This window comes from Odontesthes bonariensis, chromosome 13, assembly GCF_027942865.1.
Source record: "Odontesthes bonariensis isolate fOdoBon6 chromosome 13, fOdoBon6.hap1, whole genome shotgun sequence".
In the NCBI taxonomy this organism is placed as follows: domain Eukaryota; kingdom Metazoa; phylum Chordata; class Actinopteri; order Atheriniformes; family Atherinopsidae; genus Odontesthes; species Odontesthes bonariensis.
In genome coordinates this window covers 30,877,970-30,900,871 of record NC_134518.1, presented here as the reverse complement: position 1 = coordinate 30,900,871, position 22,902 = coordinate 30,877,970, and the positions used below count along the sequence as shown (strand labels likewise).

Below are 22,902 nucleotides of genomic sequence, written 5' to 3'. Positions count from 1 at the left end.
TAACACACAGTACAATGGGGAATTTTAAAAAGCTCATTAAAGACCTGAGAAAGAAGATAATATATCTATATACTGTAATTAAATAAAGTATCTTGGAACAATATCCCAAAGAGTGTAAGGTGCTTGAACTCCTGTGTCTCTGTAAAAATGTTTTACATCGTCCTTGATTGAGAGGATGTTCAAGAAACAAGCAGCTGCTTCAAAATGGACACTTTCAAGTTGACTGGCAGTGTCCAGGTAACTACGGGAACAAAGAAGTCTTCTGGTGGAAAGATTTATGGTCAGATCTCTGAAATAATGTTTGGAGTATAGGTGAGGCACTCAACCTTAAAAACACTGTTCGGCTTGTTGGTGGTAGCATCATGATCTGGGGTTTGAAAGTGCATGGAAGAGTGAAGAAGGAATGTAGTGTTTCATCATGATTTTCATATCAGCCAGACGGTTAACGATTGGTCAAAACTGAATGTTGAACAGGATGATGACCCCAGATACACAACTGGTTAATTTGAACCTTTTAGTACTGCCTACCCAAAGTCCTTACCTTAGGCCTCTCAAAAATATGTGGACTATGCTGAAAAGTCAGGTCCATGCCTAAGAAAACAATGAATGCAAAAGTGATAAAAAAAAAAAAAAAGCCAACTAGAGTTCTGCCAGAAGCTTATTCAGAACTACCAAAAGTTTCTGGACAAAGTGCAACTTAATAAATGACAAACAACTAAGTTCTAAGCCTGTTTCTAATTTTGAATCTGCATTATTCTTTACCCTGTGCTGATTTCTAAAAACCCCAAATAAACAAAAACAAAAACAATTCAACAAATCACTTTTTATTTTATTTCAATGATATCTGTTGTACAATCAGACAAAGAAATAATTGAAAAGCCAGTTTCGCCTTAACATCCATATCCATAATGAGTGTATATGAACCGCTGGAACTGTATATCCTATACTTCAATTAATTTGAAATTGTTTAGATTGTACTTACTTCTTATTTGAAATTAAATATATGCTGACTAAAAATATCTAAAAGATTATATGAATTAATAGGCTCCAGCCCCCCCCCGCGACCCGACCGTTATAGAAAATGGATGGATGGATTATATGCTTTAGAAAACGCCAACATTTTTCCTAAATGCAGAAACAGTATTAACATAACCTATTAATTGGCCTAATTTTTCAAACATAAATAGCCTAATAGGAAGCAATGACATACAATGTTTCCAAGACATTACAGTTATTCCAAACTTATATTTAATTGAAACATCATTGCAAGGAGACAGAGTTGGCAGTTACATTTTCACGAGCACCTGCAACAGATTCACTCACTTACACACCTGGCAGTTGCCCGGGGTGACCACAGTTTTTCTCTCATTAGCTGTTTTACCACTGAACTACTCAAATCTACAACTCATAACCTTTCAAACTGTCATTTTATCTGCCTGCACGATTGCAGTCCGCATGAAGTGCACAGTATGACGGCTGAGGGAAGTCGCACTGCTGACTTGCTATGACCTTTTACATTAATAGTGAGAGGGAGACATCAATCTCTCCCTAATTCCTTCAAGTGTGAAAGGGTCCTTGTGGAGTCAGCCAAAGAAGGAAGATGGTTCGAGCCAGAGGTATTGAATGAGCGGAAGACAGAGTGGAGAATAGGAGGAGAAGGGCCTCCCCATCACCAAAACCCTTCCCTCTGGACCCCCACCCTCACCTTACCTTTGCGACTGACACCCCGGCACGGCCAAGCAGATGGCAGCGGCATTAACCCAACAAAGACGATCTAATTAGGGGTACAATGGAGAAAAGGAAGGGAGGGGGGGCTGACAGTGTCCTGATGGACGGCACACCACAAGAACAGCCAGGCAAGCCACTTGGGACCAAAGCAAGTCAATACCATACCTACAACCCCCATCCCTACACACACACTCTTTACACACACTCGCTTACGCCCCCCTGGCAGTAATATGGGGGGCTATGACTTTATTACCCCTCATTAACACAAATTAGACCACTTGAGCCTCCCTGAATGGCGATGACAAATTGAATTAAGTGTTTGGAAACAAATCAGTCCCCACCCATGGCCAGGCTGCAACCATATTGCATTAACATTCATTGAAGGGTGTGTGTCTGAGAGTGGGGCTATAAAAACTGTTATTATTTAGAGGTAGGTGGACATTTTAGAGACTGTGAATGGCTGAATTCCTTTAGAATTATATGGATCCTCCTGGCTGTGGTGAGTTAAGTCAAGCAAGTTAAGGGAGGAATAAAACAGAAGGGAACAGATGGTTTAGAGAGGACTCAGGAACAACCGGACACATTTTATTTTCGATAGCTCAGATTTATTGAGTTGATAGGTCTACAAAATGTCTCAGTTTTAGTGACAAAACATTAATACATACATATAGTAGCACGTTTCATGGACTGTACTGGATTTAACTTTTTACGTTTTAGCCCATTTTCATTACCTCCATTCTGGTTTCCCAGAAGTATCTGTATCACCACCTACAAATAATTTAAAAAAAAGTTGAGAAGAGATAGAAATGTATAGATTTCAAGAACAAATCAAAATCCTTTTGGTCAGTGTTTACAACCTTATACTCAGACCTTTCTATGACGGACAGTGTCTCCAAAGAACACTTGAAAATCAAAGTAGTTAATCATCTGTACTAATCTTATTTAATGTTGTTAAAAATAATCTAACTACTTGTTTATGTATAAGTTTTTGTTAAATTTGTTCTGTTTCTAGCAAAGAGTATTTGAGAGTAAACTATACGTTTTTAAAAGAATATCTGTGCATCCTTTTAAGAAGTGCAGTCACAAATGAGAAACCTATTGCAAGTGTTCAGGCAGGAAAAATCACAGGTACAAACTGAATATGTATTACTTTCTGTTAGGATATACTTTATGTTTTCTGGTCTGTAAAGATGTGCCATTTTCCCAGCACTGGAACAAAAATGCATATTTTTACTACTTTAATATAGATAAATCAAAAAAAGAAAATAGTCCTGACATGGACTTCATGAAAGTCAACTTGACCTGCTGTTTGGATAGCAGGAGTATACTGAATACTTTAATGAGCCTCACATCATCTACTATTGGTAATCAGGGAGATGACAGCTCGTGAGTCTTTATTTGTGTGTGTGGTTTTTTTAATTGTTTAATAATAATTTAGAGCTGGACAAAGACATCGGCAGGTGTGACGCTTTCCACTGTATTCGTTCACGTTTCACCACCAATAACCAATTTCCAAAGGTCTTGCTGACACCTTCTGGCAGCAAATGAAAGTACGGTTTTCTTCTGTTGCTCCCAAAATCTACTTCAAATACTTCAAATCACATACAGCAATTAAATTACACTAAATGACTAATGAAATTAAAATTATTCAAGTAAATAAGGGAAATTAATGGGACGTGATATTCAGGGATAATGCCAATCCTCTACTTTAGGTATTACAGGTTGGCAATAGGGTATTTTTAATACATAACCTAATAAGAGTTACATAGTGATTAAATGGCTCTTTGCTTTGTGATTTGGCATGCTGTCATATCCTAAGTATATAATACACTTACACACATAAATTATACACTCACTTTCTAAGCTAGATACAACTAATGTTATGAAGCTTTTGCCTGCTGTTGTCAGATGTCAGCATTTGTCTGGAAATCAAAAGCTTTAGTTTCTTCCTGTTGTGTTATACAATTTCTAACAAAACCTGATGGTGTTTTTAATCAACAGTCTCACAGTGCAGTGAGAATTTTATACCTTTGATCAAACATGTTTTTAACTTCACTTTTGACGTTCTTTGCTTCCCATCAGTGTACATTTTAAAAAATCAAACTCTTACAGGTGGATTGCTCAGGACAATAATCAAAAATCAGTATCAGAAGTTTCTGTGTCTTATCTCATCAAATCATCTCAGTATGTTTTCCAAAGTGCATATCTTTATTTTACAGTTTACTCCATCTGCAGTACACTTGATATAAAAGCGGAACAAAGAACACATTTGGTAAAAACCTCGGCAACAACAAGTAGGAAGCTCGGGAGTTACAATTATAATGTTAATCCTCTCTGCTCTGTTGGCTGAGAGTCCAGCAGGAACTCTAAGGGTGAATATATTCAATATTATAGCTTTAGAAACAGTAAGAAAATATTAGAAATGCACAATGAAGAAAAATGATCCAACGTTAATATTATACTGAAGCAATGTCTTAGTACAACAGTCCTTCATCTATTAAAAGTAGAGTTTTTCATTTTCAACGATCAGCTGTCTGAACATCTAGAAATCTCATAAAATTTTACAGTATCTTCCTACTCAAACAGCTTTTTTTCAGTTTCAGTATAAACTATCAAACACCAGGTGGTGCCAGTGACTCATAAAATAACTTGCCCTCCACCTGAAATTATTCTCCAGTTCCCCCAACGAATGGTTGATCTTAGAGATTTCATGAATCAGTCTCTAATGAACTCTAAGCCCCCTGCGACCCTAAAATTGGATTAAGTGGGTATAGAAAATGGATGGATGGCAAAAAAAGGTATAGACAACCTTTCACTCTGATGAAAGTTAGTCACAATGGAAAAATAGGGTTACTATTAAAATGCATGTTTTTAAAGAATCTTTCTCTAAAAAATTTTATTCATCTATTTATTTTTACTCCACCACAGTGTCAGCTGTTTTGGAATAAGACACATAAGATGCTTATTTAAATATTAGCCCACAACTCACTTTGCCAGTATTTTTCACACTACTTTAGAAAAAAAAATGTTTACATTGCGCAAAGCCTGCAGTACACCCAGTGCCTGCAAGTTTTTCCTCAAGACATTCATCTAAAGGAGAAGTTCCATCAAATATCTTTCCAGGAAGCAATGGAGGCTTTAGCTCAACAGATGCAGCACCTCTATCAGCCTTTAGGTGGAGCTGTTGCACCATCCTCCTCCTGCTCTCTGGTTAAAGGTCTTGTTTGCCCACAGACTGGCCCGGTGTCCACCTGGAAGTGTTACAAAAGCACAGTTGTGCAGGAAGCTTCTGCAATTTCCTCCCTCTTGCGTCACAAACACATTACTGTGCCTCTCACCCAAACCACAACCACATGGGACCAAGTAGCGCTGGAATTTTCCCACTGACAAAAACACATTAACTGTTCAGAAGCTCTGGGCTGACTAGAAGTTGGGCTGAGCTGTTGCTCTGATGCCATCAATGAATGAGCCTCTTCTTAGCAGCACCTGTTATGTGTTAGGAACACATGAACTATACTGAATGTCAAATTTTCCCTATGTTTAATTTAACTTTCAACAAGTCTTTTTTAAAATCTTCATCAGTGACTCACTACTGTGGTTTCAGGTGTCATGGTAGTTGTTTAGTGAGAACATACTACATCTGCACTCCTAGCATTTGAGAACGTATTGCACAAGAACACACTGGTCCGGATGCTATTTGTGGATTTTAGTTCGGCCTTCAATACCATAATCCCTCAGCATCTGATCAACAAACTGGGCCCACTTGGACTGAACACTCCCCTGCAACATTATATATTGGACTTTTTAACAGACAGGCATCAATTTGTACGGGGAGGAAATGACAGGTCAGACACTATCACACTGACACAGGCTGTCCGCAGGGGTGTGTTCTCAGCCCCCTACTTTACACACTGATCACCCACGACTGTTGTCGTACAATACAAATCACATCATTAAATATGCAGACGACACAACAGTGGTGGGTCTGATCCAGGAAGGCGAGATGTAGTACTGCAGAGAGGAGGTGACACTTTTTGTAGACTGGTGCAGAAGTAACAACCTGCTCCTGAATGTGGAGAAAACCAAAGAACTGGTGATCGACTTCAGGAGGAAACGGCCCGTGCACACCCCGCTCTACATCGAGGACACTGCTGTGGAGATCGTCCCACACATCAAGTTCACCTGGTCACTGCACACCTCCTCCAGTCAAAAAGGCTCACCAGCGCCTGCACTCAGGCTAAAGCCTCACCACCTTCTACAGAGGCACCACTGAGAGTGTGCTAACCAGCAGCATTCTCTCTGTGGCATGAGAGCAGCAGCGCCTCAGACAGAAAGGCACTGGGGAGAGTGGTGAGGTAATGCATCGTAATCCCGTTCTGCAGTGCATCTCTGATGTCATCTTGAATGACAATAAAAGAATCTGAATCTGAATCTTACAAAAGCATAGAAGAAGAGTCCAGGTGTCGGACTACCCTTCATGCAGTCAAGACCTATCACCAGCTGAAAACATTTGTGACATTATGGAATACAAAGTATGACAAAGAAGACCCAGGACTGTTGAGCAGCTAGAATCCTAAATAAGACAAAAGTGAGATAGCATTCGTCTCCTAAAAGTCCTGCAGCTGGTCCTCTGAGTTCACAGATGTTTGAAGACTGCTATTCAAAGAAGAGATGATACACAAACAGTTAACATGGCCCTGTCACAACTTTTTGAGAAGTGTTGTTTCCATCAATTCAAGATGTGCTAATATCTTTCATAAAATAACAGAAAGCCTCATTTTCAACATTTGATATGTTTTCTTTGTTCTGTTGTGACTTAAATAAAGGTTTATAGCTTTTGCAAATCATTGCATTCTGTTTTTGTTTACATTTACATGGTGTCCCATTTCAGAATTCAGGTTGTATTCAAATTATACAGATTTTTTACTCCATAGGAATAAGTGGTTAATACACCTGTGTCCTTACTCTACTGAACATGATTTTTTCTCAGTACACAATGGATGATAGAGATGAATTACCAAACCAAAGCCGAACTCACACCTTGCATTCACTTTAGTCAGATTGTATAGGAGGAGGAATCCATCACTTGCATTCCTTTCAGGTGTCTCTAAATAACATTAAGTCTCTTTAAAATTTGAGGAAGAAATGTGGCACCAAATCATCACTGGGTCATAATGAGAAGGCTGAAGATGATATCCTCTTTACCTCGCTCAGTGGAATGACTTTCATGCTTGGCTGCTGTCCAATTTTATCTCCAGGAGTTGCTAGGCGACAGGAACATCCTCATTGCCAGTGTATTCTGGGAAATGGTGGGACCAATAAATGAATTCTCTGTAACTTATTATCTGCCCTCAGCACTGTGATAGTATGGCTCAATGAAATGGAAGTACCCTGTGAATGGACAATCTGAGTATTGCCACAATAAATAGATTTAATCAGTAAGTATACTGTCTGCAAATTCTAACTAATGCTGTAGAGTATTAGCTTAGCCTCTATCACCTGCCAAAGGGAGGTCCACTTTCCTCAATCTTGGTGATAAGTACTCTAAGTCACTACCTTACTAAAAACACTGCCCCCTTGATGAACAGCACCAGAGGTGTGCTGAATTATAAGCTGTCTGGTATCTTGTTTAAAGCAAATTTGCTTAGTGGGATCTTACACATTGCCTGGCAGTATCTTAGAAATTAGGATATAACAGGATATATAACAGGCAATTTATTGTTGCTGAGGGCTTCCTTTCACTCTGGTTCATCATCAAAATCAGGGTCCCACCCACATTACATCATTGTTAGGAAGATGGCACCTCGAGGAAATTACACTCCTGATTCAACAAGCTGCTTATAGAAGGCAGAGATATGTACATAGAATAACTTCCCTGCTGTCTTGTTTTATTTTTGCTGGCTGAGAATTTTCTAGTAATAGCAGATAAGTAAAGAATTCCTATAGTCAGGCTGTGAGTATTGGTGTCAAAGGCTGAACCATTTTTCACACAGTATAAAAACAAAAACAAACAAAAGAAAACAAAAACCTTTAACATTCACTGACTTATAATAACATTGTTTAACGTTCTTCTGCACCGGTGAATCTGAGGATTATTTCAACTGACAGTACATCTGCAACAGTGAAACGGCCGTCGAGAAATAAGCCGATCATGCTGTGAAAGAAATGTAATAACCTGTCCCACTCACTTAAACAGCAACGGGTTTTCATTTCAAGTAGATCCTTTGTGAAATTTCAATTACAGCATCAAAGTTGTTATCTGCCCTCAGAGGGACAGAATTGTTATTAGAGAGTGCAACGTATGGTCAGTGCAGCAATGCTGACAGAGAGTTCATTAGCACCATACATGTCTTTATGAATCCTTCCATGTCAGTGGCTGTGAATAACACTGAGCATAGGAAGTGTCACAATATAGCTATTGTTATTTTTGTAATACCTATTACCACCACAAGAGGCAGCAATCTGTTGGAAGTACAACAATGGTAAAACCATTTTTAGCATTTTCTATTTTCTTCCAATTCTAAAATGAAACCTGTTCCAAATAACCAATAAGCTATCTAATACAACGGCCAAAGGTGATATCCTCTTTACCTCACTCTATAGAATGACTTTCATGCTCAGCTGCTGTTCAATTTTATCTGTAGTTGCTAGGCGACAGGAACATCCTTATTGCATGTGTAGTCTGAGAAATTATGGTACACATTTATGAATTCTGCAGCTCTGTAACTTATTATCAGCCTTTCACACTCTTGTGATATGGGTCAATGAAAGAGATGAATGCCTTTCAAATGGGATATTAGGTCATTTAGCTGTGTCATTTCAGTATTTGCTTTGTCCTGCTGCCTGTAGACCCGGACAGGCTGAATGTTTCAGCTCTGCTACCCAAAGTAGAAAGGCTGAATAAATGGGTGTGAAGTCTTAATGTTATATTTCAATGCCATCACTTGGAATCAGTAATCCATCTAAGAGTAATTTAGTACATATTAAAGATACAGTTTATGCAAAAGTAAACCAACATATAGTATAAGCAATTGTTTAATATTTGAGAGCTCTCATTTATCATTTCAACTCTAGATTATGGACAATGTTGAAATGTTCAATTGTTTCATTTTGCCATTTTCAAACGGAAACATTGTGCATCATAAGAAAGCATAGAGCAAATGCATGGTTTGTCACATCACGTTAGGGGACTGACATCAATAAATGTAAAATGTTTTATACCTTAAATATCAAAGCCACAGTTCTATGCTCAGTCCAGTCAGTGTTTTACACACCTCACAGAACACTTCTGCAGATTGTGAGCTGAAAAAACAAAAACGATGATTTGATGAAGCGGGTAAAAAAGGCAAAAGTGAAAAGACAAAACAGACTTCATCTCTACTTGCGCAGTCATAGCTTGACCTCAGTGTATTGTCACTGAAATTAAACTCAATTAAGCAGTTCCATTCAGCTGTTACATCCATCACAAAGGCACAATGAAGATGCATCTGAGGTCATCATAGAGGACTGATACGATACCATAGGACAAAAACATTGTGAAGCACTGATCTAGCATACAGTGTAGTACTTTAAACCGGAAACATTTTATGTAGCCAACGTGATGAGGAGCGCTGTGAGTTAATGAATCCAATAAATCAAATTAACAGCAATGACTAACTACAGTTGCTGAGCATTAGCCAAACCTTGATCACCTGCCAGAAGAGAACCAATTACCTCATTTTTAACAATAGACACCCCGACTCAACACTTGACTGATAACTCTGCCCTTTAATTAAAAAATTTTCATGAAAATGTCAGTCAGTAAAGTCAGTGGAAGAACTTCACATCTTGTCACCAGAAAACAGCTCTAACGTTGCTCTGCTCATGAAAGTGCAGGGAGATGTTTGTGCACACGAATGACATTTTGCATAAAAACAGCCAGCTAAGACATATTATACTATCGTGAAAGATACACATCTCATAAATGGTGCGACTAACTAGATTATATAGGCCCAGTCTGCAGTGCAGCTAATGGAAGCTGAAGTGTAGTGGGAATATGACCTGTTAGCTGACTGTGAAATGCTTGTCCGCCAGGCTTTTTCACCATTGTTCTCACAGAGATAAATCCCTGTTGCACTTAGTAGTCATCCATTTTTAATGCCAGGCTCAGCTGGAGAGATACATGAAGACAGAAGAGGGAGGGTGAGGAAGGGAGAAGGGGGAGTGTGGGGAGCTGCAAAGCTGTGGACGAAATCAGTCTAATGTTTTGGAATAATGTATGCACAGTTATATTGATGTAGTTTTGAACTGTTTGCTTAGAATCAGCAGTTATTGAGTTTTGCTTGTGAGACAGACAACAGGCAGAAAGGCCATTCAAGAACTATTTACATGTTCTCCTTTCATTATTTCCCTCATTTATAGGAGATTTGTGACAAACCAAACTGCTGCAGTAAGTTACATGCACTCTCAGCTGCACAACTGTGCACAGCACTAACCTTTTTCCAGAAAACTAGGGATGGCAGCAAAGCTTCCTGCCTGTTTTTGAGCTGCCATAATATGTCTGCAGCAGCCATTCCACAGATGGCAGGCGGAGAAGGCCGGGAGGGCCAGCTATTCAATCCACTTCAGTGCAAACATGATCTGTTTGAATGGCGAAGCATAAGCCAAGACATTCCTGTGTGGGTTGACCTCCATAAACAACAGCGAACAACTGTGGCACTGTGCTTGTCTTTTGGAGAGAAATCTTGAAGATATTCAAAGAAACAGATCAGTTTGACTTTGATCAAAGGTTAAAAGAAAGTTTTTTTCTCTATTGAGCGTAGCATACACAGGACTTAACATGGTCCTCACAGAGTCTCTGTGTTAGTGAGGGAGTCATTAACAGGGCAGTTCTGGCTCACAAAGCAGCCCCTTTGTTTTTAGTCAGCTCTCATGCTTGGTTTAATCGGTCAGTTTTCAAATCCCAAAACCAGTTGATAAAACAGAAATCAGAGCCTCGACACAACTTACAGTATATGGTGCAAGGAATCTTTATATACTATTGTAGTGAAATATGGAGTAAACCACCCACAGAACACAACCACAAAGCCCTGAATACTTGATACGTTTTTTATTTCTCTAGTGAATTCATGTTATTCTGCACAGCAGCATACAGTAAAATATGGTAAAATATAAATAACAAAGTTCAACAGTGTTTGTTTTTCTCTTATTCATTTAATCAAAATCCTCTGTTAAAAGTGGCAAATGTTGTCAGCCTTTTTCAATATCCACTCTCTTACACACTCTCAATGAAACATTAGACAACTAAACTTTAAAAAGTATGGGTATAATCACTATTTACACACAATCACCTTTTGGTGAGCAATGCTTATAGCTTCATGGAAACTTGCTTCCATTATGTTAAATGCAGCAAAATGAAAATACAATTATGTTATACAAAGATCAAAAATACTATCAAAACCCTTATTATAAATGGCAGCACTATTTCAATAAACTGCTGTTGACATTTTACATGTAAGTACAAAATCCTGTTGAGGTAGCGCCCTCTGAAGTCACTTGTAATGTTAAAATACTGAATAAACATTGCTTTATTTACAATACAGCAAATCTTTTGTCTTTCTTCAATGCAAATGTATTCCTTTGGTAAACAAAACTGTCAGAAATGTGCAGTCCTGCAAGTGACACTTTCAATCATACATTCACAACATTTTTGCATCTTTTTGGGATTCTTCAGAAAAGAAATAATGGGATAACACGGTGTTGTTCACTAACATTCATTTGCTATTTTTCACCCCCACAGGGTGAAAGGGATGGGACTCACTCTACTTCATAATGCAGAGCAGACTTGCCCGTGAGACTCTCTGGTGAGCATATTGTCAGGGCGAACCAAAACAAACAACAAAAAAACAAAACATCAACAGAACGACCTGACAGAGAAAAGAAATCCAGTGTGTCACCCTCATTTGGGAATGTAAACATAAAAATGCTGAATAGTTTCTCTAATTTCTGTCCATTTGTGGGGTCAGAAAACTTCTCATCACATATAATTGGAACAAAGGTTTGGCATGGCAACAATTGATTATAATATTCCCTGGAGAATATGAGCCCTAAACAGAGGCCACATTGTCTTTCTTTTTTTTTTTTTTTTTTTTTTGTTCCTGCCTCTCAGATTGAATGTCAACTTTTGGAGCTAGTTGGAAAATGTGTTGTGGAGTTTTTAAGCAGGCAGAAGGGATCAAAGATTTCCTCCCCAAGTCAGAAGCACACAAATATTCATTAATGACACATTCTTGAGCTTCTTTAATGGCAAACATAACTTTGGTTTTCTAAGACGTGAAAGAAAATTGTAGCGAGCTTAGCTCACCATACAAAAATACTTGGTAGAAATAGGCTGTGACATTCACCCCATTTGCCAAAATGTCAATGTGTTTCCCCATATGACCAAAATACTTTTTTCCTTTACATTTATTCACACTTTGTGATTACTGATACATATGTGTATTGATATGCACACGCTCAAAAGACTATAAACTAGAAAGAAAAATAAATCCAATGTATAAAGCATAAAATTATTCTATGTGGATAAAAGAACTATAAAAATATAAGAGATCTTCGAGAGAAAAAAAAAAGTAAAATCAATATGTTTATGAAACTGGGATAAAGGCTAGAGCCGAAATCAAAACAGTCATCTGGAAATTGTTCAGTGCAATTGAATTGACTTTACAGTCTGTTTAAAATATTTTCATCCTCTTACCGCCCACAGCCCTCCCCCCCTTTAATGGTCGCTGGGATGGCTGGTCTTTTGACAGTGGACAGTATTTTATCGTATGGGCATTGTCCCCGTTGGCACTGCAAAGGGGGCAGGTATAAGCCCTCAGAATCGGGCACACAACCCTGCCGTCCGGAGTCTTCAGGACGTGGGAACCGAACACCTCTTCTGGCGCTCCGTTATTTCGGCAGAAGACGCAGATTTTGGGCTCCTGTTTGCTCCTGGAAGCAGGTTTGCGCATCTTCCTCTCCATGCCGAACAGATCGAACCCGGCGAAGCTCCCACCGAAACCCACCTCCCGCTCCGGCAGCTGGACGCCGAGCTGGTTTTGGAAGGGGCTCAGGATCGAGAATCGCTCTTTCAAGTCCAGGATGGAGGGCGGCGGGGGGCTCCCGGATGGGCAGCAGCAGTCCAGGTGCCCGCTCTCTCCAACGCACGGACACGCCGGGGAATCGTCCAAGCCCAGCGTCGCTTTTAGAGACTCGGTGATGGAGTTGGGATTTTGAGGCATGCTGATCTTGTTATTCTTCGTAACCAATGTCGTCAGCCCGAGATAGTCGTTCCAGAAATTAAAAGTATAGTCATATGGGCTGCGCGCATTCAAATAGTTGTGATTGAGAAAATCCATGGCCACTGCTGATCGTTTGCTTGCCGTCAAAAGGCGAAACAGTCAGTGTAATCCTTAAGGTCTTAGAAGCCAGAGTTCGCCTCCAGAAATACTTCATGTACAGCGATGTGGTCTCCAGTGTTCCTGTTTTGTTTGAGCGTCCTGCAAACAGGCTTTCTGGTTATAAGGACCTGGAGGGCGGGGCACTCCCCCTTCAAACCCAAGTTTCTGATCAGGGTGAAAGCGAGCTCCTTTTCTTCAAAGCCACATTTAGACAGATTTGTTTTCCTCCGGGGAGGCGCTTTGGCGACACCAGTCATTGTTCTGACGTTTAGAGATTCGGGCACTTTCATAGAAAAAAGGTTTTTAATAGTTAATGATTTGTCAGAAGCGGAGAGAAATGATTTCGCTAGCAGATTCTCTCTGTGGTTGAGCGCGAGTAATAGTCCTTTACAGCTCGCCTCTTTTTTCCCCCCAAATGTTTGAAATAATTACAGGTACGCATGTTTTTAATCAATAACCTTAATCTGTAGGCGCGTTTACCGTAAACGGCAGCTGGGACATTTACAAAACACACGCACACACACACATTAACTCCATGTGTGCCAAGAGCAAAGACCTTTGTTCCCAACAGAGGCCGTGTTTTTTGAGGAAAAAGAGAAATAATGTGTGTTTATATGTCCTATTATAATAAAACAAAATCAGAAGGGCCTAGCCTGCACGTTTTTTCGTGCAGTTTGCAGTTACTGGAAGATTTAAGTCAAATACTTTTCTTGACTACTACTACTGAATAAACTGAGTATATCAGCAAATTTCCCTCAATTTCACAGTCTGAGGACATCATGTTACGTGTGACATTGGAAAATAGCTTCTCCAGAAACATAAACAACCTTTTCAGACCGAATCTTTTGTTTGCAAGACTACAAATGCTGCAATAATTAACAAAATGCTGCAACACGAACATGAATCATTTATTGTCGCATGCTTTTCGTCATGGCATAGAATCCACAAAAACACACCAGCCCACAAAGCTCGTAGGTAAACACAACGTGCAGATTAGTCTTCAACAGGGGGCAGCATCACGCAGTTACAGGTCAGTTCATATGAACCAACGGACCCCTCTCCACTTCTGAGCAAATGACAGCGCCAAAAGAAAGACAGGAGGGAAAAAAACAGTGAAGGCCACTGACTGGAAGATGAAAGTCACCAATTATGTCCCAGTACAACCAGATGTTATTCATGTATTGTGGTTCCTCTGTGGGAGGTATGGCCATTCTGTAAGAGCAAACAAAGACTTTAACTAAACCTAGTTGCTTCAGTGTTTTTGGATTTGAAACGAATGTGCTCAACAAATCTGACTAGCCTGCATAACATTCAATACAATACTGTATATGTGAGGCCATTTCTTGTCACTTCACCAGTATTAAAGTTTTCACCTATATCTAGTCTCATTTAGCCTCACAGTGGTGTTTTATCCGTATCTGCGATTACATTTTATAGTGGTCGTGAAAGGAAATTTGTTTTGTGAAACAGCACTGTAAACATTATAACTGAAGCAATACAATTTGAAGAATAGCACCCTTATGCATTGGGTTCGTCCAGAATTGCCGGTACAAAGTTCAACAGTGTTTATTATATATCGTGTGTGCCAACCTTTTAAAGTCAGTATTATATGTTAGTTTGCTCTTAAAAGCAACACCTAAACAGTCACAAAAGCAAATCTGTTTTTTATGGGAACATGCAATGACTTTGCATCTAAGAATGTTGTGATATACTGGTGTTTTCCATGAACATATGTTAAAAAAAATTAAATACTGTGTTGTGTTAGTAGAACACAAACGGTAATGATTTAGTTCCAATTGTATTTATGGCAGGTTTTTCTTTTTATATTATTTAGCTTACAGTCACAGTATAGTATTTTTCCTATAGAAGTACTGTTTGAATAATTATTTTGCCAAAAAAAGAGACAAAACTATCAATAAACAAAGATAAATCTGACAAAAAGCACTATTATTTTTAAAAAGGTATAGATATTGCACCTGTTACATGTTTTTTTAGTCATGTGTTACAAAATGGTATTTAGTTTCTTGAACAATTAGTCAAGAAATTAGAAGTGATAGATTGGTTACTGTTGTTGCCACATGCTGTGTGATTGTATGTCAGGCAATTATAAATCCATTCATTTCCCTAAAAACTGTGACAGATGTTCAGAACTCTGTTTTCCTTTTTTTCTGTCTTCAAGGAATTGGTACGTTGAAAAATTTTAAGTTTTGCAGTGGATTTTGGAGAGAGACTGCACAGAGTGACAAGAAGTTTGATCAATGAAGGAGTGAACAGGCAAACAAACTACTTGTTTTGCAGTCAAACTGAACACAGCATTCTGTTCACATTCAATTGACAGCCTCATAGCTATTCATAGCCAACATTGGGACTGAAATAATGGGCAGCTGTGTAACATGGAGTACATGCATAACATTGTCTTTTACAACATCTCACAGAAAAGACTATCATCCAGCCCAAACTCTTTTAACTTGCCTCCACCTTTGTGTTACTAGTGTTGTTTGTCACAGTTGTTCCATCTGTATATTTGAGCAATAAGGGGCAAAGTCCACATAGTAATCATATATATATTGAATTACGGACCTAATACACCTGGAAAGGAGGTGAAAACCTATTGCCAAATTCTGCTGGTGATCTCCATAATAACTTGATGTGTATCTCACTACCTGAAACACATGAAATGTTTAAAACTTAATGAAAATACTCACAATCCCTCCTTAAAATTGGCATTTGATTGATTTAAAAGTTGTTCTTCATTATTGGTTTATGAAACAAATTCACCAACCAAAAGTTTTAAATTATGATATTTGTGTTGTTCTTCTATACCCTTCAATGTCCTGTTTCACAGTATGGAAAAGCCCGCTTGGTTTGGGAATGTAATGTAAATATCCTTCTTTTTGTTGCCTCAAAGAAATATAAAAAAGGCAATAAAACATTTTCTATCGCTTTTTTCTCAGTGCGGACATTAAAGGGTTCAGTATTAAATCAGTTGATCTTAAACATCCGCACCGATAATTCAGTCTATTCTTTTATGTAGTGGGAATGTGTAATCTGGTACTGGCAGTATGTGCTTTTTGTCTCTAATGTATCTTTAAATTAAATTGCAAAACCTTTTCTTATCATAAGTAACAGAAGTGATTCATTTTTTGAATCTTGAGGTAGAATCCAGAGGAAACATGAAACAGCTACCCTGAACAGTCCTCTCACTGTGGGCCTCTGATCCTGTGATGAAGTGGGCAGCTGAGGTATGTGGAAGCTGCCCTCTTGAAACAACGATAACACGAGTGACTGGTGTTCTAATTAAAACTTCCAGGGGGAGGCTGCAAGAACTCATTGACTTGGAAGGATCACAGCTATTTTTAAGGGATATAATAAGAATGCACTATCTTATGAGACAAAGATAAAAGCAGAGCAAGAGCTCGGTTCACTGAGCTGCAATGTTTTAGAAGCTCTCTGCTCTATGTGTTCAGCAAGTTGTGCAGAAATAGTATTGACTGCTCATTGGATTTTCACTGCAGAGCTCCCACTCCACTGGTGCAAAATATGAATTTTATTATGAAGCATTAATAATGGATTTAATCGCCAGTTCCTTTTCTGTAACCCAGGGAAGATCTTGTGAGCAGATTCTTGTGTTGCTGCAGTGTAACTGAAATATTCATGGTCACATTATTCCCTAATTTTGTTTGGACTAAGAGGGATTAATACTCATCCATTAAACAAAGCTAATTCTGTTGTTGCCTTGAGGTTGCACGAGTATGTTGGACAAGGAAGTGAGATCAGCAGTGGAATGATGTGTAACAGCAGGATGGCTGTGGCTATAAATCGATTTAGGAATCACACTGGCGAAGTGATTGTTGTGTAAGTGTTTTTTGCTTGACAGAGAGCGAAAAAACAGACCAACAGGAAAAGTGATGAATGTCTGAGGATGACACCATTTCCAATAATCAGATTATATTTCCATCATGGGCTCATTAGTAATATAAGCAGAATTCTTTGGATGTAACCTGCAAAGCAAATGAGATCAATCAAGCATTTTGCTGAGTTTAGGAGGATAATATCCAATACCATCTTGTTGAGCTAATCTCCGACTGATGCTTTGTGAATTATGGTCATCATCATCATCATCATTCACTATAAAATAGGCTTTTGTCTTCTTGCAAACAGTACAAAAGATTTCTCACATTTGGGATGAAAATACTTCTCAATTTATTTTAAATAATTTGATTTAAGAATGATTAAGAACATTGTGGAATGCATGAAGACAAGAAATCCTCTTTTTCTAACATTATTGCATCTGTTCTTCAGCCAGTGGTATTTTAAAAGCTTCACTTGAGCATGTTTTCAATCATTAACATCAGATTGGATGCCTGTAACTTCACAAGCTAAAACAGGGAGCACAGTGAAATGTGGCTGTCTGGATATGCTCTGATGTCTTTTACTTTTTGTGAGGCAAGTTTCAGCAGGGGCCTTGAAGAGTGAAGGCATGGGGGATTTCACAAAGCACACAGGGAAGCTTCTTTGTGTAGTCCTGCAATGCTGCCATAGGTGTGAATAAATAACAGTGCCTTGCTCAAATATACTTTCGTAGTGGGTTTTCCCTCCAACTCTATTAAAGCCTATATTCCAGGCTTCTGCACCACCTAAAGAGCTCAGTAATACTCTTTTCATGTACCAGCCACACCCTCCATCTTTATGTTTACAGAGTGAGATAGTGATCACTGAAACAATACATAATGGGTTTGCAGGAATTGCTGAAAAATCAATTTTGCCATATTGATCGCTGTAATGAAGATGAATGCTGAATCGCTTGCTTTGGAAATGGCTTATGCATTTGCAACCTGCATTTTTCATACCTATTGGTCAAACCAAGAAAAAATAAATATTTTTGCATTAGAACCAGAGATTACCATGTGTTTTCATTTATGGCCATTAGAACGCTGCTTGTGATTATGCAAATGAGAAAGCATTCTGGAAATTTAATCAAACCGCAAATTTAATTTCACATGAAAGATATCTGGAGGAGGGGGGGGGCTGATCGCATAATATTGGACAAGAAAATTATGCTCAATATTTGTTTTCACAGTGGGCCTCCACTTGGACATGCCTGGGCTTTATAAGCTTAAGGTTTTCCTTGGTTCAGAGGCTTGAAGTCAGCAGCACTGCATAAGGTTTGATTATCCTTTGTTCTCCCCAGAGATGCTGAATGGAAACTGCAGTTAATGGAAAGCATTTCCATATCAGCAGAAAAAGCACAACAGCTTGTGTTTTTCCTTTTGCATTTTTATTGTTGCTGCATCCCCCGAACCAAATATTTAAATGCTTAGTTTTCTTTTGTTCCCCAACTGAACGGTAAGAAAATTGGCTCCATATAGTGGAAGATAAATTCAGATACTCGTGTCGCATTTGCCACTGCAGATAACTGGTAATTAAACAGAATGTTTCTTCAGAAGCATGACAGAATTTAAATTAAAGCATTTCAGTTGAAGTATTTTTCAAGCACGAGAAAAAAAAAAAAAAAAGACTGGGTTAATATTATCCAGTGACCTGATCTTTAGTTCATAAAACTAAACAGCAAAGCTCACAATTTTGGATTGTTCATAGCCTGGGAACCAGACAGAGCTTCTGTTTCATTTGTTTTGGCCTCCCTCTACAAGCGCGTTTAAAGCAGGCTGTGCCGAGCCAATCAACTGTTTATCCAATATGGGATGGCTTTGATACAGTGACTTTCACTCTGCAACTTGACCTTGTGCCATTCCAGAGACATCTGAGTCAGTGAAACATTTATCCCCAGAGATCTGAAGTGAGGTTCACTACTTTAAGTGCATAAACACAAGTGCCAGTCTGTGTGCACATGTGATAAAACTAGTCTGTGGGCCATATGGTCTGGGATGCACCAAGAAAGGAATCTTATCCCAGTTTAGTCAAGGTCGTCTTAAATTCATAATTTATGTTGGAAATGTAGAAATGATCCAGACCGTTCCTGAAATGACAGGAAGGATAGCACCACCCTGAAGATTTCAGAACACCCACATTCGTTAATTATACTTTAAGCCAGTCTGTCCATTAGGTTAATATTCAGGTTGAAAGAGTTTATTGCACTGACCCCAGTGTCAGTAATCTTGTTTGATTAAAGTAAATGGTTTCATAGTGAGCAGAGAGCTATGACAGATGCATATTAGCATGTGACCAGAAGCATTCTACAAGTCCAGAAATCCCATCATCCTGCTTCATTAGGTAAAAAGTAAAACCGAGTCATTTGCCTTCTCAGTGTGGAAGTTAAAGGGTTAAGAGGGTCAAGATGAGACAACCTTTGATTTTGACTAATATTTGGTCCTCTTTGAAAAGGTATAAATGAAGTATTCTTTAATATAAAAAGGTTAATTAACATTCTGTATAAACAATTTATACCACAACTATTGGGGGGAGAAAAAAAAAAAAAAAAAAAAAAAAAAAAAAAAAAAAAAAAAAAACACACCTCTAAGTTCACAATCCAGTTAAATTTTCCATAAAGTTTTATTTCAGTGGCTTCAGTGAATCCAGCCAATATTAAAGGAACCAGGCTTTGAGAATTTGAGCTCCGTGTGCAACAGTTTGAGTGTTTTTAAAAAAAAAAAAATAACATTACCAGTTAATGTTAAGTTACCTCTATACATAAGTTAAAGGTACAATCACATCTCCATACGCGCATTCTTTCTCCAAAGCAAGATTGTAGAAGTTTCCATTTCCTCCTTTGTAGGCACTTGTTACAATCCTGAGCCAGCCCTTCTCACCCTGGGGTGGGAGAAAAAAAAAAAAAGTTTAAAAATTATACAGATCCTCTGATGTGAAGCTCCATGCAAATACTCACCCATGGCTCTCCCCAGGAGTTGCGCACAATCCAGTATTCAGTACCATTTTCCATTCCCCAGCCTGCTACTGACACAACATGGTTTATGGCGGGAGTCTCAACATACTCCGAGTATAAACCTCCTGTGTACTCATCAAGTTTTTCTGTAGCCATGATTGCACAGCTGAGGACAGACAAATACAATTTAGCCTTTTCAGCAGGTTGCCATTTGAAGATGGAGATAATTCCTTGTTACCTGATTGGTCCACCAGTAAAGATTTCTGCCATCATATTGTCCCTTCCACAAAGGACTCCAAAGTCACCCACATGCCACAATGTGTAGTTCTGCACATTAAAGCACTTGCTAAAGTTCATGCAAGTCCCACATGCATTGAATAAGTTGCATTCTGAAAAAAATAATTTGATTAAAAATAAATAAAACGTCATACATCATGAAAAATAGTCAAGCCCTTACTCTGGTCAATAGCCTGGTAGTTGTTACAGGTCTCGTCAGGGATGCCATGTTTGTGTGCATACTCCCACACTCTTAGGTGGTCCCCTCCATGACAGGTGCCAGACTCTGCACAGTCTATTACATGTTGCACAGACAGGTAAGCAGATGGCCAGACTGCTCGTCGCTTGACATTAATACGATCTATAATCAGATATGGGGAAGAAAACAATAAGTTCAAATAAAAGTGTTTAGGAAAAGTCATTGAAATTTGACTTCACAAGGAAAATCAACTACTTTGTTACACATGTTTCACTTGGTTTTAAGATGTACTTTTAGTCCTCACACTAGTGTTGCATTTCAAGAACATCTTCTCACAAGCTGCAAGTCATTCAGTGACAGGTTGTGAGAAACCCACTCACCTGCCATTGCACTGGTGCTACCATGTGCCCAGCAGGAGCCACAGTACTGAGGGATGTGTTGGTTACGAGTTGGACTAACATAGTTAATGCCATCCACATTCCTCCAGTCCCAGGACTTTGGCAGCAGAGCAAGGTTCAGGAGTTCATGAGGACGAGATGCTGTTCTGCAGAAAAATGGTTCATTTAAAAGTTAATTGGTTCACAGGGACACCCTGTGATTTTATTTTAAGCCCACATGCACCAAGGTTACTACAGGAAGAAGTTACAGATCTTCAACAAGTCCCCCAATGAATTGTAATGTCATGGGAAAGGAGGTCTCCAGAATCTTCCATGAAGTCTGTAAAATGTTAAGAGTACAAGTCTCAAAGCACAACATTTTGTGCTTTATGGCCATTAGACCCTACTTAAATATATAGATCAAATAAATGGCATCAATTTGGGATACCTATTTATTTGGCCCTCCCATCGCATCTCCATACCAGAGAAGATGCAGAGCTAGAAAGATAAGAAGCAAAAAAACTAAATAAATACATTAAAAAAAACAATTGAAACTTACTTGACACCAAAATTGGGTTTCCTGGGCATTGGCTGGTAACAGCCTGGCTTATTACTAAAATGATGCCTTGCTTTGGCAGTGTGTCCAATGAAGACAAGAATAAAACACATTAACTGAACCATGTTGAACCACAGGTCTCTACAACTCCCACTGGCAGTGAATAATAAAAAGTCTGTCAAACAGACAAAACTGACATGTGTGTCTTCAAGCCAATCAAGCTTTATTGAACACACCTGAGAGTAGATCAGAGGCTTTCTGGGCATGTGCAGCTAACCCCAAGATAGGCCTTGAATACACAAGAGAGATTATTCATCTAATTTTCCCAGGTATTCCCCCAGTAGGAGCTGAAACATTTAGCAAGAGAAAAGTGAACTAGCCTGCTCGCATGTTGCCATAATATCTCATTCTCAGAGGAAATGGAGGGATGTATGGAGAAATGTCAAGGTGAGCAGGGAAGTATAAACATTGTTGTTACATGTATATTTTGAGAAAATTGAAACAGAAAACTGGTTATTTTAATTGGCATAAATACTTCAGAGTAAGATTTGTTGACCAGAGATACTACCGTATCAACAAATGCAACAAATTGAGTCCATTTAGACGAGTTTAAACTATATTGATGTTGTAGTTGTGATTGAGATTAAAGCTGATGTTGTTAGCGGGTCGTCTGAGCGGTAGAACATAAATATCCTCTAAATGATTATTTTTGTTTCAAAACTTAAAAGTGAACCGTCTCAAAGTCATATTGATGCACTGATTGTTGACAGAGGCCTGTCATTATGCTGCCTTATTTCCACATGTCTCTTTGTCTTTTTGTTTATGCTCTAACAGCCTCTCAATGATAACAGAGACTTTATCTGGCTTCACTGTGAGACTGCAAACGAAGCATGATGCTAATTGACTGGCTGACATCTCCTCCCATCTGCAGGAATAGAAAGTCATATTTAATGCGTTGATTAAAATCTAATCCCTCCATGTGAGTCGGAGATGAAAGTAATTTTCATGTAATGGAGACTATTAATATTTAGATACAGAAAGGAAATCAGATCCCAGATTTGCAATCAGCTGGAGGATGGTAAATGATATTTGAGACTGCCAGTGAACTGGAAACCAAAGCATGAAATGCAAATGAGTCTGGCTCTTTTCCAATTAGCAATTTCTCCCATACAAATGTATGTTTTCCATATTTCTTTTTCTCTGTGTGTATTTCAAACTCATAATGGGGCCATTTCAACGATCAGAAAATGGTTTATTCAGGATTTGTTATCAGCGAGATGCCCCTCAAAAGAATATCATCTCATTATTGTGTAAGTTTGTTATGTGTGTGGTTCTCTCATTCTTTGTCTTTGTTCAGCACATTTGGGTTTACATGTATTTAACGGTACTAAATAAACCAAATTACCATTGCCATCATACTATATTACAAGCAGCCTGATAGACACTGCATTACTGGCTAAGGCCAAAGTCCTGCAAAACTCTATCGATCTTACCCCAATCAATTGATA

At 38.7% G+C, this 22,902-nt stretch overlaps 2 protein-coding genes across 2 annotated transcripts; both read right to left on the bottom strand.

Annotated features, from left to right (window-relative positions):
* Positions 1–10,801: 10,801 nt before the first annotated feature.
* On the bottom strand, positions 10,802–13,252 carry nanos1 (nanos homolog 1). Its single transcript, XM_075481932.1, has one exon. It carries the CDS (start codon positions 13,101–13,103, stop codon positions 12,438–12,440), a length of 666 nt encoding a protein of 221 aa, XP_075338047.1. The 5' UTR covers positions 13,104–13,252; the 3' UTR covers positions 10,802–12,437.
* Positions 13,253–19,787: 6,535 nt separating this feature from the next.
* On the bottom strand, positions 19,788–21,519 carry LOC142397192 (cathepsin Z-like). The gene is made up of 6 exons (XM_075480535.1): positions 21,398–21,519; positions 20,842–21,005; positions 20,444–20,623; positions 20,225–20,375; positions 19,990–20,152; positions 19,788–19,913 (listed from the first exon to the last, which is right to left on the bottom strand). Exons 1-6 carry the CDS (start codon positions 21,517–21,519, stop codon positions 19,788–19,790), a joined length of 906 nt encoding a protein of 301 aa, XP_075336650.1.
* Positions 21,520–22,902: the final 1,383 nt, after the last annotated feature.